Source organism: Cucurbita pepo, chromosome 9 (genome assembly GCF_057944985.1).
Source record: "Cucurbita pepo subsp. pepo isolate OVF chromosome 9, ASM5794498v1, whole genome shotgun sequence".
NCBI classification, from domain to species: domain Eukaryota; kingdom Viridiplantae; phylum Streptophyta; class Magnoliopsida; order Cucurbitales; family Cucurbitaceae; genus Cucurbita; species Cucurbita pepo.
The window spans coordinates 14,608,541-14,635,455 of NC_141806.1; the positions used below are offsets into that span (position 1 = coordinate 14,608,541).

At 37.1% G+C, this 26,915-nt stretch overlaps 8 protein-coding genes and 1 long non-coding RNA gene across 12 annotated transcripts; 3 read left to right on the top strand and 6 right to left on the bottom strand.

The window, feature by feature from the left end:
- Nucleotides 1-72: 72 nt before the first annotated feature.
- On the top strand, nucleotides 73-2,879 carry LOC111801959 (protein NRT1/ PTR FAMILY 5.10-like). Its single transcript, XM_023686209.2, has 4 exons — nucleotides 73-330; nucleotides 412-629; nucleotides 708-1,255; nucleotides 1,671-2,879. Exons 1-4 carry the CDS (start codon nucleotides 81-83, stop codon nucleotides 2,473-2,475), a joined length of 1,821 nt encoding a protein of 606 aa, XP_023541977.2. The 5' UTR covers nucleotides 73-80; the 3' UTR covers nucleotides 2,476-2,879.
- A 146-nt stretch (nucleotides 2,880-3,025) lies between these two features.
- LOC111801960 (PLASMODESMATA CALLOSE-BINDING PROTEIN 3) lies at nucleotides 3,026-5,441 on the top strand. The gene is made up of 4 exons (XM_023686210.2): nucleotides 3,026-3,384; nucleotides 3,480-3,719; nucleotides 3,838-3,871; nucleotides 4,956-5,441. Exons 1-4 carry the CDS (start codon nucleotides 3,327-3,329, stop codon nucleotides 5,248-5,250), a joined length of 627 nt encoding a protein of 208 aa, XP_023541978.2. The 5' UTR covers nucleotides 3,026-3,326; the 3' UTR covers nucleotides 5,251-5,441.
- A 537-nt stretch (nucleotides 5,442-5,978) lies between these two features.
- Nucleotides 5,979-7,985, bottom strand: LOC111801579 (glycine-rich RNA-binding protein 4, mitochondrial). The gene is made up of 5 exons (XM_023685605.2): nucleotides 7,828-7,985; nucleotides 7,099-7,243; nucleotides 6,943-7,011; nucleotides 6,644-6,750; nucleotides 5,979-6,496 (listed from the first exon to the last, which is right to left on the bottom strand). Exons 2-5 carry the CDS (start codon nucleotides 7,232-7,234, stop codon nucleotides 6,203-6,205), a joined length of 606 nt encoding a protein of 201 aa, XP_023541373.2. The 5' UTR covers nucleotides 7,235-7,243; nucleotides 7,828-7,985; the 3' UTR covers nucleotides 5,979-6,202.
- A 987-nt stretch (nucleotides 7,986-8,972) lies between these two features.
- PS2 (Presenilin-2) lies at nucleotides 8,973-10,789 on the bottom strand. 2 transcript variants are annotated; one of them, XM_087126826.1, is made up of 2 exons: nucleotides 9,213-10,789; nucleotides 8,973-8,993 (listed from the first exon to the last, which is right to left on the bottom strand). In XM_087126826.1, the coding sequence occupies exons 1-2, from the start codon at nucleotides 10,470-10,472 to the stop codon at nucleotides 8,988-8,990; spliced, it is 1,266 nt and encodes a 421-aa protein (XP_086982952.1). In that variant the 5' UTR covers nucleotides 10,473-10,789; the 3' UTR covers nucleotides 8,973-8,987. The 2 variants fall into 2 exon arrangements, with proteins under 2 accessions (XP_086982952.1, XP_023541370.2); XM_023685602.2 differs by lacking the exon at nucleotides 8,973-8,993 and having other exon boundaries at nucleotides 9,063-10,788.
- A 746-nt stretch (nucleotides 10,790-11,535) lies between these two features.
- LOC111801577 (glycerophosphodiester phosphodiesterase GDPD6) lies at nucleotides 11,536-16,778 on the bottom strand. Its single transcript, XM_023685603.2, has 8 exons — nucleotides 16,619-16,778; nucleotides 15,463-15,641; nucleotides 14,754-14,937; nucleotides 14,538-14,612; nucleotides 13,783-13,892; nucleotides 13,250-13,468; nucleotides 12,217-12,372; nucleotides 11,536-12,008 (listed from the first exon to the last, which is right to left on the bottom strand). The coding sequence occupies exons 1-8, from the start codon at nucleotides 16,644-16,646 to the stop codon at nucleotides 11,763-11,765; spliced, it is 1,197 nt and encodes a 398-aa protein (XP_023541371.2). The 5' UTR covers nucleotides 16,647-16,778; the 3' UTR covers nucleotides 11,536-11,762.
- An 811-nt stretch (nucleotides 16,779-17,589) lies between these two features.
- On the bottom strand, nucleotides 17,590-19,845 carry LOC111801578 (ninja-family protein AFP3). Its single transcript, XM_023685604.2, has 2 exons — nucleotides 18,750-19,845; nucleotides 17,590-18,067 (listed from the first exon to the last, which is right to left on the bottom strand). Exons 1-2 carry the CDS (start codon nucleotides 19,285-19,287, stop codon nucleotides 17,679-17,681), a joined length of 927 nt encoding a protein of 308 aa, XP_023541372.2. The 5' UTR covers nucleotides 19,288-19,845; the 3' UTR covers nucleotides 17,590-17,678.
- Nucleotides 19,846-22,664: 2,819 nt separating this feature from the next.
- On the bottom strand, nucleotides 22,665-25,163 carry LOC147791349 (mitochondrial import receptor subunit TOM5 homolog). 3 transcript variants are annotated; one of them, XM_087127266.1, is made up of 3 exons: nucleotides 24,973-25,163; nucleotides 23,846-23,937; nucleotides 22,665-23,231 (listed from the first exon to the last, which is right to left on the bottom strand). In XM_087127266.1, exons 1-2 carry the CDS (start codon nucleotides 25,102-25,104, stop codon nucleotides 23,860-23,862), a joined length of 210 nt encoding a protein of 69 aa, XP_086983392.1. In that variant the 5' UTR covers nucleotides 25,105-25,163; the 3' UTR covers nucleotides 22,665-23,231; nucleotides 23,846-23,859. The 3 variants fall into 3 exon arrangements, with proteins under 3 accessions (XP_086983392.1, XP_086983393.1, XP_086983391.1); XM_087127267.1 differs by having other exon boundaries at nucleotides 22,665-23,235; XM_087127265.1 differs by lacking the exon at nucleotides 22,665-23,231 and having other exon boundaries at nucleotides 23,712-23,937.
- LOC147791350 (uncharacterized) lies at nucleotides 23,078-23,728 on the top strand. The gene is made up of 2 exons (XR_015422540.1): nucleotides 23,078-23,218; nucleotides 23,360-23,728. It is a non-coding gene; the product is annotated as an uncharacterized LOC147791350 (long non-coding RNA).
- Nucleotides 25,164-25,669: 506 nt separating the features above from the next.
- Nucleotides 25,670-26,575, bottom strand: LOC111801557 (uncharacterized). The gene is made up of 2 exons (XM_023685587.2): nucleotides 26,317-26,575; nucleotides 25,670-26,239 (listed from the first exon to the last, which is right to left on the bottom strand). The coding sequence occupies exons 1-2, from the start codon at nucleotides 26,488-26,490 to the stop codon at nucleotides 25,808-25,810; spliced, it is 606 nt and encodes a 201-aa protein (XP_023541355.1). The 5' UTR covers nucleotides 26,491-26,575; the 3' UTR covers nucleotides 25,670-25,807.
- Nucleotides 26,576-26,915: the final 340 nt, after the last annotated feature.

Sequence of the window (26,915 nt, forward strand, 5' to 3'; positions counted from 1 at the left end):
AAGAATGAGTTTATTATATTCATCAAATTGTTAATAATTATGATCAAAAGGAAAAAAAAAAAACGTGAAGAACTTGCCAAATGAGTGGTGGCGGGCAATTAAAGCCATCCAATCCCAACTCATTTTCGCCAAACTCATCGGATCCAACTCCATTTCATCTTCCATCCAACTCCTTCCTCCTTTTCGCTTCCGATCAAAAAATGGACCTTTCACTCTCAGCCTCTGACTCTCCGCTTCTGAACGACACCGTTGATGGCGCCGTCGATTTTCAAGGTCACCCAGTTCTCCGATCATCCTCCGGTGGTTGGAGGTCCGCCTCTTTCATGATAGGTAAAACCACTTACTTTCACCAGCTTCTCATACATTTACTCGGTTTGTGATGGCGATGTTCTCAATTTACCATCAATTTAGGAGTGGAGGTCGCCGAGAGATTTGCTTACTACGGAATCGGTGCCAACCTCATTACTTACCTCACCGGGCCACTTGGTCAGTCTGTGGCCACCGCCGCCGAAAGTGTCAACATCTGGTCAGGCATCTCCATGCTATTCACTCTCCTCGGAGCTTTTGTCGCTGATTCCTTCTTCGGACGATATCGCACCATTCTTTTTTCTTCTGCAATTTACGTCTTGGTCTGCTCTCTATCTTTCTTCCTTGTTTCATTTTCCTTTCAATCAGATTTCTGAGTTCATACTCTGATCCACTTACAGGGACTAGCCTTGCTCTCTTTCTCTGCTCTGCTTCCCACAACAACCTCCCTCCTCTGTCAGAACTCTAACGAAATTTCATCATGTTCCACTGCCCAGTTTCAGCTTGTGTTGTTCTTCGTCTCTCTGTATCTAATAGGGGTAGGGCAAGGTGGACACAAGCCTTGCGTACAGGCTTTTGGAGCCGATCAGTTCGATGCGCAACACCCTCAAGAGGCCAAATCCAAAAGCTCATTCTTCAATTGGTGGTTCTTTGGTGTGTGCGCTGGTAGCTTTGTAGCCATTTTGGTGGTAACATATACGGAGGAAAATCTTAGTTGGAGTTTAGGATTTGGAATTCCTTTCATTATGATGGTGATTGCATCGGTTGTGTTTGTATTTGGGAAAAACACATATCGTTATAGCGTCAAAAAGTACGACAAGAGCCCATTTGTGAGAATTGGTCGGGTATTTGTATCTGCAGCTAGGAATTGGAGAGCTTCTTCAACATTCATTTTTTATCAGGAAGAAAGTGCAACAGACTTGTCGCAACAGAAAGCTGGACAATTCAGGTAAGAATATTACAGAATTCTTGCCCCATTTGAAAATGGAGTTTAGAGTAACTATTAACCTTAGATTATGCCTCTATTTTCTCTAAAAGTCCATACAATTATTGAAATGCTAACATGAGGTAGAGTTAGTTCATAACGCTGGAAGTGTAGCACCAAATTTATGACCAATTAATAGTTAGCGTTTTCATCCATTTGATCAAGAAATTCAGTTACTCAGGTAATAGGTTCACCATGAAATGAAGTGGGTGGAATGGAATCCTGTGGAGTTGAATCAAATTGCAAATTTGTTAACTTATAATGTTGAAGTATATCTAGTTGAATTGAAATTTGTTAACTTATAATGTTGAAGTATATCTAGTTGAATCGAAATTTATTAGAGGTTTGTTAACAATTGTTGGTTCCTCAAATGTGGCAGATTTCTTAACAAAGCCTGCATTGTCCCAAATCATTCCAACCAATGTGGAATGGTGTGCAGCATGAGCGAGGTTGAAGAGGCAAAGGCAGTTCTTAGGATTTTTCCAGTATGGATGACAGTCCTTGTATTTGGTATTGTGTTTGCACAAGATTCCACATTCTTCACCAAGCAAGGAGCTACAATGGATAGATCAATTTTATCAGGCTTTATCACTCCTGCTGCTGCAATCGATTCATTTGTTCCCCTTTCCATCGTTATCTTTATTACCATCTATGATCGTGTATTCGTTTTTATCGCCAGAGCTTTTACAGGAATACAGTCTGGTATCACAACGCTGCAGCGAATAGGAACTGGGCTGGTTATATCTGCCATTTCAATGTTGGTTGCGTCTATGGTTGAGAGGAAAAGATTAAGAATTGCAGAAGAGCAGGGTCTAGTTGATAGGCCTGACATAACAATTCCAATGAGCTTTTGGTGGCTAGTTCCTCAATATACTTTGTATGGTTTGGCTGAAGTTTTTACATTGGTTGGTCTCCAAGAGTTCTTCTACGATCAATGTCCATCAGATTTGAAAAGCATGGGGCTTGCCTTTTACACTAGCGTCTTAGGCATGGGAAGCATTTTAAGCAGTCTTTTAGTTTCTGTGATCGATGAAGCAACTGGAGCCAATGGGCAGAATAGTTGGTTTTCCGACAATCTCAACAAGGCACATCTTGATTACTTTTATTTGCTATTGTCTGGGCTGAGTCTTCTAGCGTTTGTTGGCTTCCTGTTTGTTTCCACCTTGCATGTTTATAGCAGATGAATAAGTTGATATCACAAGTGTGTGTTAGTTTCAGAAGATGGAATGCTTCGTACTCGGTTGAGTGTTGGTTTCAGAAGATGGAATGTCTAATATTTTTTCACATGGAGAACTCATTAGATTGTTGCAAGCGGAACAAACCGGGCGTGCTCTAAAAGAACCGATTTGTTATCGAGCCGTATTATTGGAAATAACGAAAGTAAGCTCTCATGAAACTGTTCGAATTTGAGCAAAAGCTACCCTCCAAGATTAGATCGATTGGTTAAGAGGTCATAAAGAGAACTAGCCCACTGTTGGAGGATCACTACAACATTTCCTATCCATTGCAGCCTTAACATTCGAGAACAGGGAGGGTGTTCATAATTGTACTAAGCAGACGAGTGCCAAAGTTTTTGGTTTCCTTCTCAGTATGTCTATTTAATTCACCACATACCACAAAGAAAACCCCACGAAAAGTCTTATTATAAAACTATTTAAGAAACGAAAAAAAGATGAGACATGAAGATAAGATTCATGGCCAACTTTAAACACAAATCTTTTATGAAGAAAAATAAAAAATAAAAGGATTGCAAAAGCAAAAGGACGTGGCGGTGAGCAAAGTAGTGGGTGGATTTAGTTCATTACTTTAAGCAATATTTATGATGCCAAAGCAAAAGGAAAGTAAAGGAAAAGAAAAGAAACTAAAAGCTCACATTCCATCGTCATTGCCACTATTGTTGGGCATGCACCAAGTTAAGCTTAAATAAGCTTTCATACATTTATTCCACCACTCCCAACTCTGCTTCCCATTTTCATTTGTATGTCCACAAACAAAGACAAACGAAACAGGTTGATTCAGCTCCAACTTCTCTGCCATGCCACCTACTTTGGCTCTCTCAGTGCTCCTTCTGGCGGCCATGGCTGGCCACTCAAGTAAGCTCTACCTTCCTTCTTCTTCTTCTTCTTTTTAATTTATTGATTTATATGCTGTGTTTAAGGGTGGTGTATGGGGGTTGTGTTTTGAATAGGTGGGACGTGGTGCGTTTGCAAGGACGGGGTGGGCGACACGACGCTGCAGAAGGCGCTGGACTATGCGTGCGGGGCGGGGGCTGACTGCAACCCTATTCGCCAAAATGCAGCTTGTTTCCTTCCAAACACTGTCAGGGCTCACTGTTCTTATGCTGTTAATAGCTACTTTCAAAAGAAGGGCCAAACTCAAGGCTCTTGTGATTTTGGTGGTGTTGCTACCATCTCCACAACCGACCCTAGTAGGCACATTCAACCTTTTCTTAATTAATACCCTCCCTAATTAATTAAACTTCCATAAACACAATACAAAAAAATGGTTACTTAACTCATTTCTCTGGCTCTCTGGCTCTCTGGCAGGCGCTTCTGGCTGTTCCTACCCTTCAACCGCCGGGTATGTTGCTTTTTTAGGATCTTCATTACATCTTTTACTTTTAATATGTCGGCTTTAGACTCTCACTAACCTCTTTTTTATTCTTAGATACCAATTCAAATCTCTAATCTTGAAAACAATATATTGCTTTATTCTAAAAAAAGCTATATAATTGAAGCTTTTAATGTTAGATTGTTTCAAACCCATCAACCTCCTCAATAAGTTATTTTGTGGATAGTTTCCGACCCTTTTTGATAATTCTTAGTACAAACCCATAGAAAACCTGAGATCCAATAATTTAAAACGCTATTCTTGGGTAGATCATATTTTCGACTCATAAGAAAGGAAGGAGTAGGAGTATGATGAGTGGTATTCCTGTTAGTTGGTTGGTTATGTCAAATATCGTTTGAGAATAACATCCTATCCACACCAACATGAAAATAAAATTAAGTGAGAGGGATTTCTTCCCCCTTAAGATTGAAGATTGGATAGGCATGCATGAATAAGTGCTCCACAACTTAACATCGTCCAAAAGCACTATGGAGTTGCTTTATAGAATCTTTGACGTAGCCATACCTAGCTTTGTTTCTTTGTTTCTTTGTTTCTTTGTTTCTTTGTTTCTTTGTTTCTTTTGGCTTTTGGGGGTAAATTTAATCCGAGTCTGGTGGTACTCGATGATAATGCTCTTCCTTGTCAAAAGTTGCGACCCACCTGAAATTTTGCCTGTGGGGTCTTGAATCTAAATTAGGGCAATGGGAAAATTCAAAATCAGAATCGTTTTTTCTTTTCCTGTGTGGGATAGGGGGGTTGATCCCACCGTGATTTCTGGGGGACATATTTCTTTCTCATCCCTCTCCCTGCTTTTTAGGGTGTTGAGCCAACTTTAATTTTGTTCTTCCCCTTCTTGAGGATTGCGCCCTCTCTTTTCACTCCACATGTTCTTTTCTTTTTTCATTTTTACTTTCTTTTAAAATTTCCTATATATAAAATTAATTCTTAAATTCAAATTTATTAAACTCAAATTTATTTCAAAAACTATTAAATAATTTTTGAGGTGTAGAGCTCATTTGAAAAAGACATAATACAAATTTAGATGTTATTCCAGTGGCGGCGGCGGATCCACTCCGGTGACCATGACTCCGACGCCACCGGGGGCAACAACAGTACCCGGAATGACGTCACCTGTCGCAAGGTCACCACCAACTACCACTACTACAAATCCCCTTCCCAACACTGCATCACCCACGGGGGTTTTGGGCGGCGCTGGCACCGGTGTCAGCCCCACCGGAGCCGGAACCACCACTACTGACGAGAGCGACGGCGGTTTCCGACTCCAATGTCACATAGTCTTCTCTCTCTCAACCGTCTTCTTATTTAGCTTCATGGTTTGGTGGGACTAAATAAATGGAAGTACTTTATTTAGCTAGTTTGTAAGAGAGTTGTAAGAGCTTATGGTTTGTTTCTTCTGCTTTGGATGTGGTTAGTAGTTGATTAATTATCATTTAAGCAGCCTTCTTATAAGGCCTTGGATTTCCATTTTCCTTCACATATATTAATATATTATATAATATATCAAAGATTAAGGGTTGCACTGGAGTTTTGTTAAGAATGGTGATTCATGTGTTCTCTAAAAAAAAAAAAAAAAAAAAAAGGAGAGAGAAAGCTTGCAGATACTTCTTATGAATCCAATGGCTCCTGTGAACGAGTAGTATATACAACAACCAACTCCTGCTGCTATTGCTCTCCTCATCGCTAATACTCTCAACATTGATAAACAGTCCCACAGCACCTCCAATTTGTACCCAATGGGGAATACAAACGGTTCACAAAAATCAATATTCATGTTTGTTGTTATTTTAAACAAAGTTGGATTAGAGACACAGACAAGTCTTCATTTTAAACAAAGTCTAAATATCTCTGTAAATTGTTTGTTGTTACTTGTAATTCCCACAAAAATCAATATTCATGATCTAATTCATATACCATGGTCTAGCATAGATCAATAGGGAACACACATATTACCATCATAAAACTCAATATCTCAAAAATTCAATCTTTCACTCCGTAATTGTTAGAACTCAGAAAGTATATGAAGACCATTTCCGTACGACTACGGGAATTCTAGATGTCGTTTTAAAACAGAGGTTGACATTCATTCTTAATCCCCAGTCAAAGGCAAGAAACTCATCGATAAAACTTGGGGTTTGAAGTCAAGAATGATTCTGAATAACATGTTTGATGAATAACATGTCAAACAAGATAAAAATCAACGCAGGGCCTTTTGGGTTCAGAGATACGAGGCATAAAACATTACACTAAAAGCAATTTGTTTTCACACAGCAACTAATTTCCTCAAGCCCTTTTGGCATAGTCGTCGTTGTTATCCTCATCCCCAGACTTCCCTCCGCCCAAAAAATCATCCCGAGTATTATCTCCAGAATCCAGTCCACCGCCACTCTGATGGTTACTGGTGAAGTCTGAACCAGAATCGGCAGAAAAATAGTTGTCCCCTCCCTGGGATGCACTACTGCGATTATAATCTGCACTTCCATAACCACCACCGCCGCTGTATCCACCACCACCAACAAAGCTACCACGAGACCTTTCAGTTGCAAAGTTTACCCTAATGCGACGGCCATGGAGATCCTGGTTACAGAAAATTAACAATGACAGAGAACAGTACCCACAAATGAATTAGTCACTAACAAACCCATATCAAAGCCATACTGATGCCAAGAGACACCAACCACATTGCCCCCAACATCAAATTACATTCTCAACACAAATGTTTACCTGTCCATCCAGTGCTTGAATAGCACTGGAGGCTTCTTCGTTGCCAACGAAAGTGACAAAACCAAAACCTCTGGATCTACCAGTATCACGATCCAATATGACTCTCGCTAAAACAAAGATGGACATTAACAAATATCAAATTCGCTCACCCAACAGTCTACATCAGCTAAAATGTGGAAGCGCTCCCACGAAAATTAATACTGTTAATTTTTTTTTTTTTTCTTTTGATGTAATTCAATTTTGTGAAAAAAAAATTTAGCTTTTTACTCAATAATGCTTAGTTAGAAAAGTCGTCACACCTTCAACTACTTCCCCATACTTGGTGAAGGCTTCCCTCAGACTGTGATCATCAGTACCATAAGAAAGGCCTGCAGTACAAATGAAGGGATCTCAGAGAAAGCTCTAACAGACCACCAAGGCGTAAGAAGAAAAGAACAGCTGGAATTTCAGATAACCTCCTACAAAAACTTTTGAACTTGACATGAATCTAATAGCTTGAAAGATAGACAGCTGGGAAGGTTGCGAAATTGAACCAATCCTTGATGCAGAACTCTGACTATATATTTTCCCAACTTTACTAAGAAACGCCATGCTGACGACCTGAAAGAAAATTACCCAAAACAATTAAAAACCATAGAGAACAAAAAGTAGTTGTGCAAGATAACACCGTACCTGCAAATATGTTTTGAACTTTCAAGGTACATTAACTCCATAATCAAAAAGAAAGTTGTACGTACTGTTGTAAGATCCAAAATAAACATACATACAAACAAACAAAACCTATGGGAACACAAGGATCAAAGTTATCTCGAAGCAAAAGACAAAATTTTCTAGTACCTATAGGAAATCTTCAGTACTTTAAAAACTGCTTATGTTCTCGTAGACGCTTTAAAAAGGCATACGTAATTCAAACTAAAAACACTCGACAACAAACAGAATCATTCTTAGGCATAGCACATATACACACAACGAAAGATGAAAGAGAAATTTCTAATCAGATCATATCAAAGCTGAGTGAGGAGAATAGATTTGGTATTTCATCGAACGGACACGTAAATATCTTTACAGAAAGACGAAAGATCTAAACAGAAAACAAAATCAATCAAAATTGAAACCCTGAATGAATCAACATCAACACAGGAGATAAAATGAAAGGGACGAGGAATCGGAGTGGAGAATAAGACCTTTGTTCGCTCTCCTCCTTTCTTTGACAGTAGAGCTTAAACCCTAAGCCTCAGATTGGAGCGGGGTTTTGTAAGTGCGGCAATGGAAGATGGATATGAGTCGAAGGCAAAGCTTACATGTACACCGTTGGATTTTGAGAGGGCGAATGGAGACCGTTCGATTCGATGATAGGAATTGATTGGACAATAATGGTAATGCTAATTTAGTGTTCCCCATTAGCCCTGAAATCTTTAAGAATAACTTCGATTTCTAATTATATGACTTCTAACCCTAAATCCGAAACAACTTTTAAACATAAGCCTAAAACTATATAAGACTTTTTAACATCCAAATAAAACAAGTGACTTCTAAATGAATAGAAACAGAAAAATGAAGACCGTCGAGGAAAGCTTGCGAAATGGGAGATGGGAAGGTCTCCTTAAATGAGAGTCGGAAGCAAAACGAAATTCTATCCCAAACTATACTTTGAGCCCGATTATGCTCCCTTTCAGTCTGGCTATAATGTTGAGGACAATTTGGAGGAAGAAAATCCCCAGAGGGAGAGTATGGCTGCCGTATATGTTGTAAACTTGGTCCATCCACACCTGATCCTTCATCTTAAAGCCATCGCAAATCTTGTGTTTACTTCAAATTGTATCCAGGAATTGTGCCAGGCTTGTGTTAATATGCGGAAAGATGCTTTGGATGAGTATTTGTTCAATCTCGAAATGGAAAAGTATAGCATCGATGATTTGGTGAGTACGGAATGGAATGTCTTAAACGTGAAGATCAAGAAATGGCTCAACTCTTGCTTCTGAGCTGCAGAATGAAATCAATAGCATGCCTGGCCCAATGGCTTCACCACCTTCAGTCGATCACTTCACATTTAATATCCAATTTGAATAACAAATCATTTAATATCCCTTTCCACATTTGTCCTCCTTTTCTTGTCTTTCTATGCGCTTGTTAATTATAGAAGGGGATAAAGAACAGAAATGAGAGTGAGTATTGTAGTAGCAAGCAAAGTTTTTCTATGTCAAAGTTAACCGGCTTAAATTGACAAGATCCACAGAAATCATCAAACCTGCAGGAACTGATTCAAGGTCAAGTTCTAAGGTCTTCAGACAGAAACTGAGCAACAGGGGTGCAATCGTTAACCATCAACAATCAACCGTTCTTATTATATCTGCTAATACAAAAGCATCAGCCTCAAATATAAGAGACATATCTAGAACATCGAAAGGTTCAAAGAGCATTGTACAACAAAATCATCAAGGAAGAGCCGCGTTAGGAAGGAAAGCATGATGCCTAATGTTATCGACAACCGTTCTTATGATATATACTATTAGAAAAGCAGACATATCTAGAACATCAAAAGGTTCAAAGAACATTGTACAACAAAAACCTCGAGGAAGAGCCGCGTTAGGAAGTAAAACATGATGCCTAGTGCTATCGACACTGGGAGAGCAGGCAAAGCTTTCTGATATATTGCCAATAGCATCAAAGTGATTCCAAGACCAGCTACAATTGCAAGATAGCACGCATAAACCGTCATGTAATCATACATCGCTGCCCTGCCGACCAATACGCTATAGAAAATGAAGTCCCCTAGCCCCAACTTGATAGCCCCAGAGGATCCCAACCCAATTCCCTCTAACATTAAATTTTCATTTGATGCAGAAACTTCTTCTCCATGTGGCTGAACGTTCCCTCCAATGTCAATTAATGGAACAAGAAGCTCACTGTTCCTTATCAGAACCTGGCCCTCTTCAGATCTAACAACACTTGATTCACTATTAGGATTTGAATCGGATGCTTCAATCTCATCTACACTTGATTCAGAAACCACATTGCCCTCAGAAACAGAATCGAGAACCGCAGGGAGATTGCCCGAAATTTCATTTCTTTCCCTCCATACCCTCATCCTTGTTTGCACTGCATCCCTAGGATTTGATTCATGATAAACCACTGGCCGAGCCTCATAAACCAAAGCTGGGATATCTTCATCCCTAGATATAGCAAGCTCAACTAACAGCCTCAAAGGTCCAACAGGAAGCAAAACTGCTGCAAGATCATAGAGAGCCAGTGCAACTAAAAGAGCCCAAGTAGTCCATTCGGGTAACAAAGTAAACCAATAAGCCACCAGCATCCCAATCAAAACCAAGTACCCTTGTGTTACAAGGATGGGCATTTTTGACATGAACACAGCCAAAACACCCACAGCAGCAAAATTGAAGAGAACAACCAAAAAAGTGAAACAATCAACAGGAACATCGAAATCTTCAATTAAGAACAATGCAATTTCACCTCCAAGAAAACCCAAAACGACAAAAGCCGAGAAACCCATATAATATTTCAAGAACTTGACGCATCTAAGGTAGAAAAGCAACACCATGACGAATGTAGCCACAGTTATGATAGCCACAAACACCAGGGAGTTTAAAAGAGCACCTGTAAATTTGTCCCACGAGGAATCGGAGCTGCTTTCATTATATGCAATGGTAGCGATGGAGCTAACTGTTGCAGCAGAAGACGAGGAGCTGGAGTTGAGAATAGAGACTAGAATAACCACCATGAACATGCAGATTGAAACTGGGGCGACAATTCTAACAATCTCTTCCCCAAGAGATTCAAGAATGCTTGTGGGCCTTTGATTTTGGGCCATCTGGGTCTTTATAATTACAGATCAAACTTCAACTCTCAAGGCGGAGGCTCTCACAACAATCTGAATCTGAAGGGAAAGATGGATTCAAGATTGATTCCACTCTTCGCCTGATGCTAAACTGGTGTTTCATCGAAGTGGCAACGCAGTCGTAACCACAAACACAGCATTCATCTTGCACGGGCACAAAAATAGCTTTATTGATTAACAATCTCAATCCCCCAGAGGGTTCAATCTACCAATATTCTGCGTTCGTCTGACCTTCAACGTATCATCACCCTGGTTCGACCTAATTCCAGGGCCGGTTTGACTGTCTTCTTGGAATATTACTTTTTGAGAATTTCCAAACTTAATTTTAAGTTAAATTATATAAATGCTAAATTAATTAATTATATATATATATATATATATATATATATATATATATAATAATAAAATAAAAACTAATAAAAATTCTCTTTAGATAATATTTTGTTTCAAAAGTACAAATTTTTAGAAGAGTTTTAAAAATAGTTTCAAACTTATACTTTTTATAATTTATGAAAACAGAAGAAAATTAATGCTATTTTTAACATTTTTGGAACATTTTTTTAATATGATACTAATATTTTAAATAAAAAAAATGAAGGAATAAATGAATCTTTTTTTAAAGTCATTATTCAAAATATTTTTTTAACTAAACTATTAACATGTTTCTATCCAAAATTATTAATTGTATGATTTTTTTAAGAATATTATTAAAACTGTCTAGAGGTATTTATATTTGAGTAAAGGATAGAGTTTTGAAATATTTTTATTGATCTAATTTGAGACTCAAAATTTTGAAATATTTTTATTAATTTAACCTCCGCCTAAAACACTCTCTAAGACTCTAAGAATTTCATAAATTTGTAATTGTCGCTCATACCAGCTACATAAATCTTTCAAATTTCTACGATAGTCAATAATCCAAAACCAAAACACATGATATTATATAAGTTTGAGCCCTCCAACCTCAATGTCATAAATCAAAACTTGGAAAGCAGCAAGCCAAATAATCAATGAAGAATCTCAAACTTCCCAGGTATATGATAATAGCGAACTTCTCATCATTTTCAGAGTAAATAACTGTCATCAAGCAATACAAAGAGCTGAGATCAATGAGCCAACAGTTTTTCTTTTCTTTATTTATTCATCAATGGCCCAGGTATATAATAATATCCTTGTTTTCAATGCAATGCCGCAATTTACCTTGGTCTATAAACAAGTTTCACAATGTTGTTGTCCAAATGAAGCAACCGTATATACTCTGTCCTAACTTCTATACGGATTCAGCATCACAGAAATTTTATGCAATAAATCAGATGCACTCTGTTCCTCAGTATCATTTGGAGGGAGATTAGAGGTCCATTTCTTAAAATGATGGAGACTGCCTGTAAAGTCGGTGAAAATCCCATCGACTCTTATTGTGTTGATCCAGTAATCAAATTCCTCATATGAATCTTGATGAAAGTTGAAATGGACAAAGTTGTACTCATTTCTGAAAGTATATGGATGGACCTGCAATGAAAACCATGTCAATCAATTAGTGTTTACATATAAACCATGTGACACCATTTCATATCAGTCGCTCGTAAGTGAAATCTAGCAGCCTTTACCATCTATAAGATTCAACTAGTATTTAAATGCAATCATTTCACTTCCCACATGTGCATCCACATTCCATCTCAGTATAAGAATAAAGGACTTGAACGTGAATTATGTTTACCTGTAGGTTATGTGCGTGTGCTCGGGTTACAAGATCTGTAGGTGTTAGCATATAGTTGTTGACAGCAGGAACTATAGTATCCTTCCAAGGTCCAATTCCCACCACATACTTCTTTATGTAATTGAAGTAGCTATCAGAGGTAATTTCCCAATACGTCTGCACATTATCCAATACTATTTTTAAGAAGAAGCTTATTAAGAGCTAAGCCAAGAAAATAATATGAATTTATCACAGAAGATTTATCAAAAAGCAGTATAGAGCAGATTCAGCAACCACAGGAACATCTAAACTCTTCGGTCTTCTGACCGAAGTTGGATCTACTGTTCAATCGTGAAACCTTCTATGAGTCCAAGTACATAATTTGTCTTCAACGGAGAAAAGGGTAGTACATTAAGAGTCAAGACAAGAAATTAATATTAAATTCTCAGAGAAGGTTTGTCGAGAAATCCACAGCAGATTCAGCAATCACAGGAACATCTAATCTCTTTAGTCTTTACACTGAAGTTGGAACTTTTGTTTGATTGTGAACCTTCTATGAGACCACAGCAGATTCAGAAAAGAGTAGTAATTCACACGAACCAAACAAAAACTCATCATGAGGTACTACTTGATGAGAATATTGTATATCCTTAAGCCCAAGGGAAAGTCCCGTTGGCTAAGGCATGCAGCCTTGAGTAACGCTTGCCCCCAAAAGGTCGCATGTTCGAATTTTTGGGTAAGTTCAAAGAGGAAAACTCATGATGTCTCCAAAGTTTGGACCTTGGGGCAGGCACAAAATTGTTAAATAAAAAATAAATAGGTATATCCTTAACTGGGGCCTTTACATGGAGTTGATCCATGTAACTAGATGCTAAATCGTTTATGATGTTTTCATCTAATGAGAAGTTTGATAAACAACAATGTAGCAGGATTATTTGACTGCCTTCAGCGAACTATAGCTTCATACTTTTCCGAGACAAATAATATTTGTAGCACCAAAATTCAGAAAAATTCACAAACTCAAGAAAAATATCCAAGGAAAGGTTTGAAATACCTGATTTGTGTCCTGTGTTGGAATTGTAGTATCATCGATCAATAAGATCTGGGGCAGGTCCGTAAGATTTGATACGTGTATGATGGAAGTTGGAGCAAATGACTGAATGAAAGCAGGTTGTCTCAACCAATCTTTTGACAAATATGAACCTTTATATCCATGTTTCTTTAGAATCTCCACAAACTTGTCCTCAAATATTTTACCATCTCGCCATTTGACCTGTGCACATTTTACCCGTATTAGGGTTCAAAAGTTTTGCCAACAAGAAACCATTGAGCAACCATTGTACTACAGACACACCGCATGTTAGGGGTTTATTCGAGGATAAATGAGAACTAGACCAACATGCAATTTACTGCCCTTAGAGTCAAACCTATATTTGCCAACAGCATCGTCATTGAAAAGGCATCACAATCTTCAAAATATCAAAACCCTTGCAGGAAACCAAATTGCAGAAAACAGTAGAACGGTGGTTTTATAGGTAGCTTCAGAAAATGTTCAGTAAGTACTTCCTTTTGTACAAGGAAACTTACACGCTGGTTAATGAATACTGGATTTTTAATCTCTGGGTATATTCCAACAACTCTCGGTGCATCAAGTGCAATTGCAATGAAGTCCTCAAAAGTTATTATAAAAAATTTTCCTGAGTTCATAATTTAGAGAACATGTTTTGATTAGTATCATGCAAAAAGACTAGGCTCCAGAGATAAAGTAAAATATCTTCTCTATAACGAGGGATCAGAGTTCAAGAGAGAACTAAGCTCAACAAAATATTTCAAGTAGGTGACAAGGCATTTTTCATTATGCTATAGGGGAAAATGGGTTATGTCACAGGAATTCGATTTTAGATTTTACCTGATATCATAATAGAAGATCACCATCTAATCATTTAGAAGGAGTTGGTGGTAATCCAAGACAAATATACACCAACCCAAAAAAAAAAAAAACAAGCGACCATAAAGTGAACATCAATAAGTGTGGAAGTAAATATCAATGTGGATTATGGCTAATTCAAACCCCTACCCGTTCAATTCCACTACTAGTCTTTTCATGTGCCTCACACTTAATTTTGGTGAGCATCAATCAAACCTAGGCATGAGCTAATTGAAACCAGTGTATATTTTGATCCAGTAAAGTTGGTATGTTGTTTGGTGCAAATCTAACCACAATATTATTCAGTTGTACATTAGGAAAGTAATAACATTTAGATAAGAGCAAACGATAGAGCTTGTTGGGAAACTAATAAACTTGAACAAAGAAAAGGATGCTTAAAGAAGAGATCTAATACCATTATGTTGTTGATCTCTGAAAGGATACCTCTGCTTCACCTTCAATGACTGTAATTCTTTTAGTGTGAAATCAACTGCATATAATCAATTAGAACCCATAAAAATACCATGAAATCAGATTGCAGCATAAGAACCCTAAAAGAGGTTTAAAGGAATAAGAAATAGGGGGAGTTGTAAAATACACATGCATAAAATTGAATATGCAGCCACTGTACCAGTGAAAAACCCAGTGATGTTAACTCCTTGGACATCATATGTTCTCCTACGATTGGCAAACTTTTTATATTTTCCAACATCAGTAGTCTGATCAAGCGTTACATCATGGAAGCAAATAAGAACTCCATCTTTGGAAGATAAGACGTCGGTCTCAATGAAGTCTGCACCCTCTTCTATAGCTCTCTGAAATAATTAGTTAAAGGCAGAGTATTAAGACATAGAAGAGAAAAATTGAGTATACAAAGCACATAATTCGACTTCTCTGCACGAGAGCATATGATAAAAACAAGAATAAAAGCTCAGTGCCTACAAATTCCATGTATCTATGGTCGTGACCCACGAGCCTCAAGGTGTAATAATAGGGAACTTTACAAATATGCAATAGATAGTGTTGTATTCTCAAAATCTAATACCCTGTTCGGACTGACTTTCTAACTACTTAAAAAAGTGTTTTGTGCACAAAAATTACTTTTTAAAGTCATCCAAATAAGCCTTAACAAACAGATTATTTGGTCTCCAATTCCATGCAAATGCAAACATATACTTGATCTGCTTCCCGCTAATTGAATTATCTTTCAATAAATGGAGGATTCTTAACATTGATCTGACTAGTTTGCCGTTAATGTTTTAGTACCATTATCATGTGCAAAACAATTTCAAAAGTTAAGTGAACAAGAAGTTGGAAAGAATACAGTTAGATGTGCCCACCTTATATGCAGGAAGAGTCTCTTCTGGAAATTCTCCATTTGAACCTCGATGAGCAATATTATATGGACGAGTGGTTTGAAGAGGCTGCCTACTTCCTTCAGGTAATCTACTAGGAAGTGGGTAAAAAGGCCTTGCAGCACACCCAACAATAAGTAGTACCAACATAGGAATAGTGAAGCCTGCCGCATCAAAGAAACAAAAGATCAATAATCAATTGTTAGCCAAAAGTTTAGCATGCATTAGAAAGAAGTGAACACTTGACCATCCTGTAGTGTAGGAAGGATATCAGAAAACTTGAAGCTGTGGTGTGCCTAGGGTCAAATTTCCAGCACACTAAATGTTCATTGATAGGCATTTGAAGTACCGTTAATGAAACAAAATTCCAATTTAAAGACTATTTTCCACATAGGCTCATTACTTGGGGGACAGAATTGATCAAATTTTGTCTGGCAACGCATCAAGACTGAAATTTCACAAAGTTAATATTGACAATGCATACAAAGAGGCTGATCATGAAATTTAGGTGTTTATGTTCACAATTCGGGCTATGTTATCCTTGAATGGAGTAATCGAGACTGCTTGTGATCTAATATATAAAGATGTAGATTCTTCAGTATACCTGAACATAAGCACTTGCATCAAATACAATGAGCTGCTCTTCAAATGCACAAGTACCAACTCAGAAACCTCAGTGCATAGGTACTGAGGCAATAATTTTGCAGAAACAAGTACGGCTTTTCCACAAGGCAATGTCACAGAGAAATGCCTTAAGGAGTTATCATAGTTACATTTCCAACCATGCAGACGTTATTCTGAGTGCGAGAATGTCATGTTATCAAACAAAAAACAAGGGGCATCGTGATGTAAATTCATGAAACTGTAAGTAGAATACTCAACATGGCTAATCAAAGAGCAAACCCGTGAGGGAAAAGAAACAAAAACAAACAATCTTCATCATAAGCGGTTCAAATCTCGATTCAATGACCAAATCTATCAGTTCCAAATCAAACATTCAATTCCAAAAAAATTCCAGCTCTAAATGAAATGAAAAAGAAAAAAAAAAACAAAAAAAATCGATCCCCACGGAAATGACAGAAAATAAAAATTGAAATGGTTGAAGGTGAAAAAAAAAAATGTATCAGAAATTGGAGCTTACAGGGTGCGGCGGCCAGGAATTTGCCCATTTCCCTGTTTCTTCGTCTTCCTTCTGTCTTTCAAATTTCCAGACGGAATAAATTCATTCTCTGGTTTGATCCCTTTGTATAAGGCTTATGCACTTTCAACTCCTTGACGTTGGATCCGCCGTGATGCTCGAGAATATTCTCTTTCTCGTGATTATGTTTCACACTTTATTTTAATTATTTTAAACGTTACAAATAATTTGGTATCTAATGGGATAAGAAACTAAGCTAGACAATTAAACTATGGAATACCAATTCTGAATTCTTAAATGAGGAAATTTATGTTCACTCTTAATAATAAAATAATATTTATTAATGTTATTCCATCAAATATTAGTCTAAAGTTTAAGACTAATAATATTAGAAGTTTGAATCAACTATTTACCTAATTGTGTTGTGTTGATGAATATAATATTATTCTTATACTTCATATTTATAAAATCATTCATTCTATAATATAAAACGAAGAATGCTACTGTTAATACCAATTAATACATTCACTGCTATTTTTAGGTGAAACGGTTAAATTCTTAAACATCTAAAACAAATATTGTCGAACATTAATAGCCCTGCAATTAACAATATCATTAGTTATTGTTTGTCAAGATTATATCACCATAAAAAAGAAACACGGATTAAAATGCATACATCTTTACACGTGGCAAAAATCTATTGGATGAAAATTTTGCGAGAAGTCGTTGGATTTTGTCATTTATTTTTTTTTTTTAAGAAAAAATTAATCATTGATATTCTTATTTAATAATTGATTAGGAGGCTGAGATTTGGAGCTGCATCGAGAATTGTAAACGAAGTTGACGAAACAGGAAATGGTGCGACAATAATCTGATTAACTCGATGTGGGGAATCCTCATTGTTGGCGGTGCTCTCTTTAATTTTCCCTAATGAAACCAAACAGCCAAAGGGGGAAATCAGAAGAAAAAAAACATTTCAAAATTCAACAAGTTTCTTCTTTTTCCGTTGTACTTTCCTGAAAGAAAAAGGGGCAACGGGAGCAATTGAGCAACTAAAAGAGAGTTACAATGAAAATGAAGTACAGCAAACGTGAATGTGCTTCATGGGGTTGGCCACTTCCCTCCCACCAGCATGTTTCACAAACTCTGCAGGTGTAAGAAAGCTTCCATGGCACACACACACTATGCAAACTTGTCCCTTCATGTACTTGTATAAAAACCCTTCTACCTTCCTTCCGTTTGGCCCATCCCCGATTGTAGTTACGCTCGGCATCGTTCGCATCACATCCATCCCTCCATCCCCCTCCATCAATCCCTTCGAAACTCTACATCTCTTCGCTGCATTTGTCCCTGGTTTTTCTCTTGATGCCGTTGTTTGCGGCTCTCTGTCAATTGACTCCAGTGATGACTGTGAAGTGGATGACCCCTTAGTTGATCCCACACTTCCATGTCCTGTCAATGCAAATCTAACCGTTAATACCACCTAATCCTATTGTTTCAGAACCTAATTTAAATTGTGACCCAGATCTAACTTCATCGAATCCTTCACATCCAGGACAATCAGTACAATTACATATCGAGTGAAACTTAGGAATTTTGATCAATATTTCCTTGCTTCAATGATTCAGTTATAAGATCTCTGATGCTAAACAGTACGAACACACAACCAAAACCCCATTTGCCTACTCATTGTATGCCCAAGCTGACAACCAAATCCCCAATGATTTTGAAAGGATCAACAAAATTACAATTTTCCAAGCGTACATGCAAGAGGTTTATCGGCAACATAAAACAAAGTAACGCTACTCTGGTATCAGCATCAACAAACACTTGATGATGAATTTTTCACCGTCGAAGGTGAAATAATTATTTCCAGCTTCCTGCTAAAACATCGTTAGTTAGCCAATAAAGTGCTTGTACTTCCTTTTCCATTTCATCTCATGAATCACCCAGAAATTTTCAACTTTCAAAAAAAAAATTGCAGAGAGAAAGAAGAGTTTTGATTAAACCAAGAGGGTGAAGATTAATGAATTCAAAGAACATCGACCTACATCAGACCTGAAAACCGGTTGATCATAAAGTCATAGAACTTAGTGAAAAAAGAAATCAAAAAGAGGAAAGAGCAGGGGCATACCTTCAATTGTATAATTTTGGGAAAGGCTTCCTTGTGTGGATTTGATCTTATCAGTCGCACGACATACCGCTGGACTTCTCGCTGTAGAAGCGGCAGCCCAAGCCGCCACTTCAGACGGAGACGGCGGTGCAGCCGCTGCCTTCTCATCCTCCGCCGCAGCTGCTCTGCCACTCCTCTGCTCCGCCAGTCTCTTTTTGGCCTCCATCCTCCTCATCAATTGCAACTCCTTCAGTTTAATCCGACGCAGTTGGTCCGTCTCGGCCGGAAAAGAACAAGATCTCGCCAACGAAAGAAACGAACGGTGTTGCCCCTGCATATCCCATTTCCACGTCTCAGCGTTCTGAGAAATCACTCCAATAACCGAAGACGATCGGGTTAACGAACTTTCCTTCAATTTCCGACAATAAATTCCCCCTAGAGAGAGTCCAAGAGTAAGGTCCGGTTGTTCAGAGGTAGAAACCTTCGTTTCTCCGTTCATCTCCGGCGAGAGTCTGAGCATCAGGTCATCCCCAAATCCACCACTGATTGCATCCCCCATCGAACAAAAACAACCAAACCCACTTCTCAAATTCGAGCCTACACACAAAACCCAAATGGAATTCAACCCAGAACCCCAAAAATCAAGATATCCACATGGGGAAAAACCTCAGAGAGGAGGAGGGCGTCGAAAGAGACGATTGAAATCGAGAGAGAAGAGTAACCCAGAAAGGGGAAATAAGTAAAGAAGAAGAAAAGAGAGGGGAAATGGAAATGGAGGTTTCATGGGGGAGGAAAATGGGAAGAATCCACGTGGAGATCAGTGGTGAGGGGTTCACATCGTGTATGATTAGAGTGAAACGAAGGTTCTGGTGAGTGTGTTTCTCAAGTTGCAGGTTGAGGCTCCAATCATCCACTCCCACCACCTCCAACTACCCCTAATCCTCGCCCTTCTCCAATTTCTGGCACCTGTTGCTCTTGCTCTTACTTTTCCTCTTTCGGACTCTTTATGTAATTTTCATCCACTGTTCGTCTCACAATTTCTTGTTTAAACTTTGTTTTGCTATTGCCACGCCTAAATTCAATTTACTTCAAATCATTTCGATTTCTTCCCTTTGTACCTTGATTGCAACAATTTCATTGGTATGTGTTATGGTGGTTCAAGTTGGGTTTTTGAGTTCATTAATGTGGTAGCTAGGCATCAAACCTGAAACCTTCAACTTGAAGGAAGGTACAGAGTATTTTATTCTTTTAATTTTTTTTTTTTTTTTTAAAGAGAACTACAAATGTAAAGGTGAGCTTTTGGAGTTACGAAGGGAGAGGGGCATTCAGGAAACTGGGGTCTGACTCTCGGTGCGCTCGTCTACCTGACCACGTGGCCTTTTATTAAGGATCTTGAAGCGTCCCCTGTTCTTTTCTCTTTCCCCCTTCATCAAAGTTCCTTCATTTTTAACAATATAATACACTGTTTCCATAATTCCTTTATATTATAACCTTTTTTTTTTCTTTTAATTTGTTTTATCTCTTTAATAAAACAAGTGGTATCTATAAATATATTATATTATTTTTGTACTTTGAAGTTTTTGCTTTTTTCTCTATATAAAATAAAATTATGAATATGTTTATAAAACACATCTTACAAGCCTGTAAAGGTTCTAAATACTTAATTTTTAAGCTTTTGAGAGTATATTTTATTTTTTACTTTATACATAAAAAAAATTATGGTTTATGGTAATTCTTCAATTATATTATTCTATTAATTTGGTCATATCATTTTTTTCTTTATTGATATGTTCCAAAAAAATAAAGGTTAAATATGTCTTCTTCTTTTTATCCCTTTTTTAAACGAAAAATGCGAGGGATAGCAGAAATCCATTTTAACACTTCCGTTAGCTTCTAACGTATTCTTGACATTTTCTTTGAGATTGCAACGTTGCGCCGTTTAGTTTCGCGTTAACAGACGGTCGCGTAGAATAGGGTGAAAAATCTCGTGGCGCCACGTGGGTGTTTTGATCTGACGTGGGGACAGCAGAGATGAGGCAAGTTGAGAGCGATTTACAAGGTTAAAAAAAGGATAAAAAGGAAAAATCATAAATAGAAAACACACGTGGCGCAAAAGGGAGGAGATAAAATGGGAACCACATACTGCCACTTGGCAAGTTGCATGCTACATGTCAGAAAAGGTCTCGTACGGAACGACGAAGCATCTACTTGATTTGTCCCCATATCGAACATGGTTGTCACAAGATTCCAGGCTGGTGCCTCACACGCGCGAACTGTCGAGTGTGGACCACTTGCACTTTCTTTTTTCTTTCTAAACGACTATCTCTACCTTCTATCTACCACAAGTTATTGAATGTACGGTTCCAAAATTTTCAAAAAATTATGCTGATATAATTCAAGAATAATTCAATGTCTATGGTATTAATAAAACGTAAACTTCAATTTTATATTCGTGATTTTAAATAAGTGTCCTTAAATAATTGATTAGGAAGGAACATGTGAGAGAATTGAGTATTATGGTCAAGAGGATTATATGTCATCATTTAAATCCATTATTTAATATTTTTTTTGGAAACCAAAAGCCATTATTATTATCATTATTTTACATAAATTAGTACAGTTAAAAGCATTATTAATTGAATGAATAGGCAATAAACAATTAGATAACCAACATGTGATAAGTTATGGCTATAAAATAACTTTCACATTATATTTATTATTTTCTAATGCTTGATTTGATTATTAAGGATAAAATAATAGTTTAATATAAAAGATGATTTTCTACGGATAAGATATTTAAGTATCAAATGATATATTTAGAGTATTTAAAATCACGAGATACTTATTGATTAGAAATAGTAAACTTAGAACTATTTGAGAATTTAGTCATATCATTGGATATTAAATTTGAATCGGTACGAAAAGAGTTTATAAATACATAATTATTTAATTGAATTTTAAAAATGTAAACATCACCGCGAATCAAAGTGTTTAGCTTGGCTATTCAAATTTTTAAAAAATGATAAATATTATGACAAGTTGTAAAAAAAAAAAAAAAAAAAAAAAAAAAAAAAAAAAAACCATTTTATTAGATGATTTTAGTACACAACCAAGCAATTTTTTTTTTTTTTTTTTTTTTTTTTGGAACATATAAAGATTTGACGACATAACCATAGACAACATAAAGTGGTCATATAGGATGGAATAATGAAGACCTGGTAATTATTAAACCAAACACATACACATATTCCCCACGATAAAGTATGGGCAAGTTGATTTAAATTATTGTTCTAAAAAAATTGATTTAAATTATATATGGTGGCAATTGATCCATTAACATCAGATCAAGTTACAACTTGATATATGCAATCTAATTAAATTGATTAAGCTAACAATGGTGCAATTTGATTAATTATGTAACTAAAGCATATCTTATCCCATTTAATTAAATGGAAAATCATGTTAATTGGATTGAACACTTAGTTATTGATCTCTGTCTTACTTTTTGTTGAACGGTGTGACTATGGGTTTTGTTTTATTTTATTTTATTTCTTTTGTTATTAAAAAAAAGTTTATAAACGACCAACTCCATTCAAATTTCGTGATTGACAGTGAACAAAAAGAAATATATAAACCATCATTTTATTTGGAGCATTTTCCTAGTAACAAAAGGATAACATTTTTTAGTGATCTAAATAAAAAAATTTGATTAGGTCTAGAATTCCCTTTTTAGTCCTTCATTTTGGTAATTGGTTCTTCATATTCATTTACTTATAACCCTATTTATCTTTTATTATTGAAAAATAATTATACAAGTTTTTGGAAGAAAAAAGAAAGAAGGAAATTTTTTTTTTTTTGGTTTGAGTATTAAGTTTGGTGGAAGTTTTTGTATGATGAAAATACAAAAAGGAATGGTCTTTGTGATGGAGTGGATGATAGTTTGTTAAATGATTCATTACCCTTCTCTTCAATTTGTGCAATTTCAATCAACTCTCCTCACTAACTTCAGTCTACTCTCACACAGCTCTCTTCTTGACCTATGTTTTTCCATCTTTTGCACAAGCTTTCTCTTCTCTTACTAATTTCTTGAGCACATGGTTTCCTTTTCATTACTTCCACTTCTCTATTCTTTGGTCCATCAAACTTATGATAAAACTCCAAAATATCTCATGATTTTCCACAACAATTATGACCATCTATCTCATCATCTTTGCCCCTTTTCTTCCATCAAAATCAAACTGCTTTCAGTCCCTCTCATGCTTTTCAGTCTTCCAAGTCTCCACGTTTCTCTCTTCCACTGCTTTAAGTATCTTGGAGAAGTCGGGCTTTCGTTGCTTTTCGCTCTTTTATGGGTTTTCGTTTCACAATTTGGGCTTCCGTTTCTGTCCCAAATTGCCAATTCACACATCTATGTTTATAGGGTCACTTTCCAGGCTTTAAGCTGTAAAAGCAAGGCTGTGATGACGGATCAGCAGAACGCCTATTTTCAGGTATCACATCCCACTGTCTCAAAAAAAAAAAAAAAAAAAAAAAAAAAAAAAAAAAAAAAGTAACGACTCTTCATATGTTTTGAATATTCATATCTTTACAGGAAGGAACTATTTCAGTCATCAGCTTTTTTTTTTTGACAGATATTATCCTAGATTTAGAAAGTGGAGTCCATAAAGGTTTAAAGACTTAATCTTAGGAGAAATGGCAAAATAAATGATGATTGATGCGAGTGAAATGTACTTTTCTTATACAAGTTGTAATTGTCATATGGCAGAAGAACAAAGCAAGGCACCAATGCATCAAAATTTGCACTGCACAATCAGCATGCCATTCTTGAAGTGAGAAAGCAAAAAAGAATTCTCTTTCTCTGGGGAGGAAGAAGGTAGTGTTCTAGTTTTGAAGGTTTTACCAAGTGTTTTGGGTTTCAGTTCATATTTCCATCTATTTTAGGTGAAAAAGAAGAAGAAAAAAAAAAAAACTACTTCAAAGAAGAAAAAAAAGAAACATTCTCATCGATTACAACATTACCAAGAGAGAAAAAAAATTGAAACTTCTTATCCGAAATTGAAGAGAGTTATAACAAGCTCAGAAATAGAGATAAGTTATGAGCTAAAGAATTGCTGCACCTTCGTTAACTCTCTCATATTGCCATAAGATCACCATAATTCCGCATGAGAAGGATGGATCCTGCAAACATTCCAGCTGCACGAAGCAATTTCTGCAACAACAAAGAGGAAGTTGAAATGCAGTTCTGCATAATTCAACAATACTAAAATATAAGCAAAAACGACAAAGATACATCTCTTTAGAAGTGATGTTCATACAAAAAAAGAATTCACATAACCATGAATTTCCTCTCTGAAATCTTACTCAAACAATATTTCTCCCAAGCGCTAAATAATGAAATAAGGCAGTAAAAATGCTCTGTTACAACCAATTGTAGGCACGCATCCCTCTTCTTAATGCCAAAGCAGTTTTTTAATGCATTCAGATTTCATAGTTACTTGCAGCGACAGCTATGATGAGATAATTATCATATTCAGGTCAATAAGATGGAATGACGCATATTCCACTGGCACAAGATATAAGATAATTATCATGCATTGGAAACTCTTACCCAAAACTCAGAAAGACGGAACAAATCATAACTTTCTGCATATTATTCAATTTGAATAAACATTCTATAAGCTAAAGGCTAAAGGCAGCCACGAGGCTTTTTTCTCTTGAAGTGGTATGAGGAGCAAGCCTCAAATTTAATAAAAAACTAATTGTGCAAATCGTAAAAGTGTATGATCAAGAGTTGCTGCAAGCCTCTAAAGATCCAAACAAGGTGCCAACCGCGAGGCTAAAAAATGACGTTGGCTTGAGAAAAGCTTAGAGGCATAAGCCTCAAAAGCTTTGTAAAATATTTAATTTCTTTAATATGACAAAATGTTGTAAAGACCTATCTCCAAGAAAAATTAGCTTTACCACAGAAATTTCTTTAATTATAACGGCGAGGATAACTTAAGTCTACTAGTGTCGGACTCCAAAATGAACAAAAGGATCGACATTCTGTAATCTGGAGCCGGAAATGAACAAAAATCTCATGATTTCACAAACTTCCTCAGCTACCGAATAGAGAAACAAATAAAAACAATAAAAAGGTTGTAGCCCAGTCCTATAAATCAAACTAAGAAGTTTTGCGGGGAAAGTCCGGATTAAGAAGGACGAAATAATTTTTGAATTGAAATCAAAATGATGAGAAGAGTACCATGTTGAAGGCCCACTTTTCCTCGTCATGAACCTGGGAATTGAAAAAAGATTTCACCGTCTCCACCGAATTAGCTGTTCCGGAAAAGATAAAATTCTTCACCTTCTTCACCGAACTCGAAGCGTCACCCATTTTCGCTTGTACTACAGAGAGGAAGGCGTGTGAGGGCGTTAGGGTTTTGGGTTTCTGGGGTGTGGTTGCAAGTCTAGAGGAATTGGCTTGTGGGCTTGTGGGCTTGTGGGCTTGTACAGCAAGTTTACGAATTTACCCTCAACTTGAAAAACCGTTGAATTTTAAAATATTTGGCTGGCAAATTGCCAAGTTTTCATCGATCTGGATACACAAACAGAAATGAAAAATTTATTGGGATGAAATTGAAATAAGAGGTGAGATGGGATGAGAAAGTCTTTCCCTTCTCTGCCTCACTCCACCCATAGACATTTTATAAAATGTTTCTATTTAATTGTTGTGTGTTTTTTTTTTAATAAATTTATTTACATGAATAAATGTTTACAAATTTAATTGAGTAAGGAGATTGAGAGAAATTAGTGGTAATCTCTATGTTTTTCTTTATTTAATTTTGAACAAATGCATATATTTATTCTTGATCGTTCTAAGTCCGAATATAGTATAGATTTGTATGTGTGTGTTTTTGTTTTCTTCATATCGAATTTGATGTAAATTTGAGACAGCAATATTTCCGATAACATATCGCCATTTTAATCCGATGGAAAATGATGAAATTCAATAATTGCAGATTACAAACGACGACGTGAGATAAGGAAACATGATACTGCCTACAGTTCCATTGGCCGGGAAACTCCAACACCGGAATTCAATTCGATCTCTGCAAATTGGACACCAAATTCGACGCAGCAAAAGCCGCGGAGCCGCCTACGACGGAGACCAGAGCTGCCGCAGCCTGCAACACAATTTCCCAAACACTGTCCTCCGGCACCAAATACACACACGAAGGCCCTAAAAGCAACAGCCCTAAGCTCAGGCTCAGCAGCGCCCCGGGAGTTCCCGGATCCGTGGCCGCCGATAAGATCCCCAGCTCCTCAGCCTTGGACAGAAGTCCTAATTTCTCAATCGACGATAGAGATAACCCAGCCTTCTCCGCCGCAGACAGCAGCCCGGCCTTCTCCGCTTTGCTCAGGAGCCTCAATTGCTCCACTCTTGTCAGTAGCTTAATCGGCGGCGATGTCGACAGCGAGATGCTGCTCCTCGGCCCTTTCTCACCGAGAGGGAACACCGTGGAGTTTATCTGCAGAATTTGGGTCTTCAGTGTTGGCTTTACCAGAATTGAATACGAATTGACAATAAGTTGAAAAAGAAATTGACCTTCTTGGAGCCGAGGGTTTTGAGAGCAGAAGAGGGAGGTTTCTCGGCGGCCATGGCGTGTACATGGAGAGGCGAGAAGGTAGAAGGATTTTGATTTTTTGACTTCGTTTTGGGTGGATAAGAGTAGATGAATGAAGCCGCTCTGTTGCTGCTGGTTAATGATGCGATCTCCATAACTGCGAGTCTCTAACGGAGTGCGAAGAATGGTGATGGATAGAGCCAAATGGGAGAATTCTTTGAGGAATTTCGTTTTTGCCGGAGGCCCGTACCATGGGAATGAATGGAGGTAGTTGGATTAGTTTTCAGATTTGGATATTGGATTATCCACGCGTATTCTTTTTGTTGGTGCCACTTGGTTGGACTGCTTTTCTCTCTCATTCTCTCATCAAAGGGTGAAAAGTTCACCAATTTTACATAAGGGTTGAGGTTGTGAAGTCTTATCGACACGAGTAAATGTTTTTTTTCTACCATATTTTAAGCTTAGGACAATCTTTAGTGGATATGGTATGATACTAAAATGAGAAAACAACTTTTCAGATCGAGTTACCAACCCTGTCTCAAAGGGGAAAAAAAGTTCCTATGTTAACACTTATGGAATT

What these genes read in the sequence shown, in the direction of transcription:
- LOC111801959 (XM_023686209.2), top strand. Translation starts at nt 81, where the DNA reads ATGAGTGGTGGCGGGCAATTAAAGCCATCCAATCCCAACTCATTTTCG. An exon ending in GTCCGCCTCTTTCATGATAG is followed by an intron (nt 331 to 411) that starts GTAAAACCACTT and finishes CCATCAATTTAG; the next exon opens with GAGTGGAGGTCGCCGAGAGA. An exon ending in CTTCTGCAATTTACGTCTTG is followed by an intron (nt 630 to 707) that starts GTCTGCTCTCTA and finishes ATCCACTTACAG; the next exon opens with GGACTAGCCTTGCTCTCTTT.
- LOC111801960 (XM_023686210.2), top strand. Translation starts at nt 3,327, where the DNA reads ATGCCACCTACTTTGGCTCTCTCAGTGCTCCTTCTGGCGGCCATGGCT. An exon ending in GGCCATGGCTGGCCACTCAA is followed by an intron (nt 3,385 to 3,479) that starts GTAAGCTCTACC and finishes TGTTTTGAATAG; the next exon opens with GTGGGACGTGGTGCGTTTGC. An exon ending in CATCTCCACAACCGACCCTA is followed by an intron (nt 3,720 to 3,837) that starts GTAGGCACATTC and finishes GCTCTCTGGCAG; the next exon opens with GCGCTTCTGGCTGTTCCTAC.
- LOC111801579 (XM_023685605.2), bottom strand. Translation starts at nt 7,234, where the DNA reads ATGGCGTTTCTTAGTAAAGTTGGGAAAATATATAGTCAGAGTTCTGCA. An exon ending in GTATGGGGAAGTAGTTGAAG is followed by an intron (nt 6,751 to 6,942) that starts GTGTGACGACTT and finishes TCTTTGTTTTAG; the next exon opens with CGAGAGTCATATTGGATCGT. An exon ending in TTCAAGCACTGGATGGACAG is followed by an intron (nt 6,497 to 6,643) that starts GTAAACATTTGT and finishes TTCTGTAACCAG; the next exon opens with GATCTCCATGGCCGTCGCAT.
- PS2 (XM_023685602.2), bottom strand. Translation starts at nt 10,472, where the DNA reads ATGGCCCAAAATCAAAGGCCCACAAGCATTCTTGAATCTCTTGGGGAA.
- LOC111801577 (XM_023685603.2), bottom strand. Translation starts at nt 16,646, where the DNA reads ATGGGCAAATTCCTGGCCGCCGCACCCT. An exon ending in AGACTCTTCCTGCATATAAG is followed by an intron (nt 14,938 to 15,462) that starts GTGGGCACATCT and finishes TAATTATTTCAG; the next exon opens with AGAGCTATAGAAGAGGGTGC. An exon ending in CAGTATTCATTAACCAGCGT is followed by an intron (nt 13,469 to 13,782) that starts GTAAGTTTCCTT and finishes AAATGTGCACAG; the next exon opens with GTCAAATGGCGAGATGGTAA.
- LOC111801578 (XM_023685604.2), bottom strand. Translation starts at nt 19,287, where the DNA reads ATGGGGGATGCAATCAGTGGTGGATTTGGGGATGACCTGATGCTCAGA. An exon ending in CCAAAATTATACAATTGAAG is followed by an intron (nt 18,068 to 18,749) that starts GTATGCCCCTGC and finishes TTGCATTGACAG; the next exon opens with GACATGGAAGTGTGGGATCA.
- LOC147791349 (XM_087127266.1), bottom strand. Translation starts at nt 25,104, where the DNA reads ATGGGTGACGCTTCGAGTTCGGTGAAGAAGGTGAAGAATTTTATCTTT. An exon ending in AAAAGTGGGCCTTCAACATG is followed by an intron (nt 23,938 to 24,972) that starts GTACTCTTCTCA and finishes TTGTTGTTGCAG; the next exon opens with AAATTGCTTCGTGCAGCTGG.
- LOC111801557 (XM_023685587.2), bottom strand. Translation starts at nt 26,490, where the DNA reads ATGGAGATCGCATCATTAACCAGCAGCAACAGAGCGGCTTCATTCATC. An exon ending in AAACCCTCGGCTCCAAGAAG is followed by an intron (nt 26,240 to 26,316) that starts GTCAATTTCTTT and finishes CAAATTCTGCAG; the next exon opens with ATAAACTCCACGGTGTTCCC.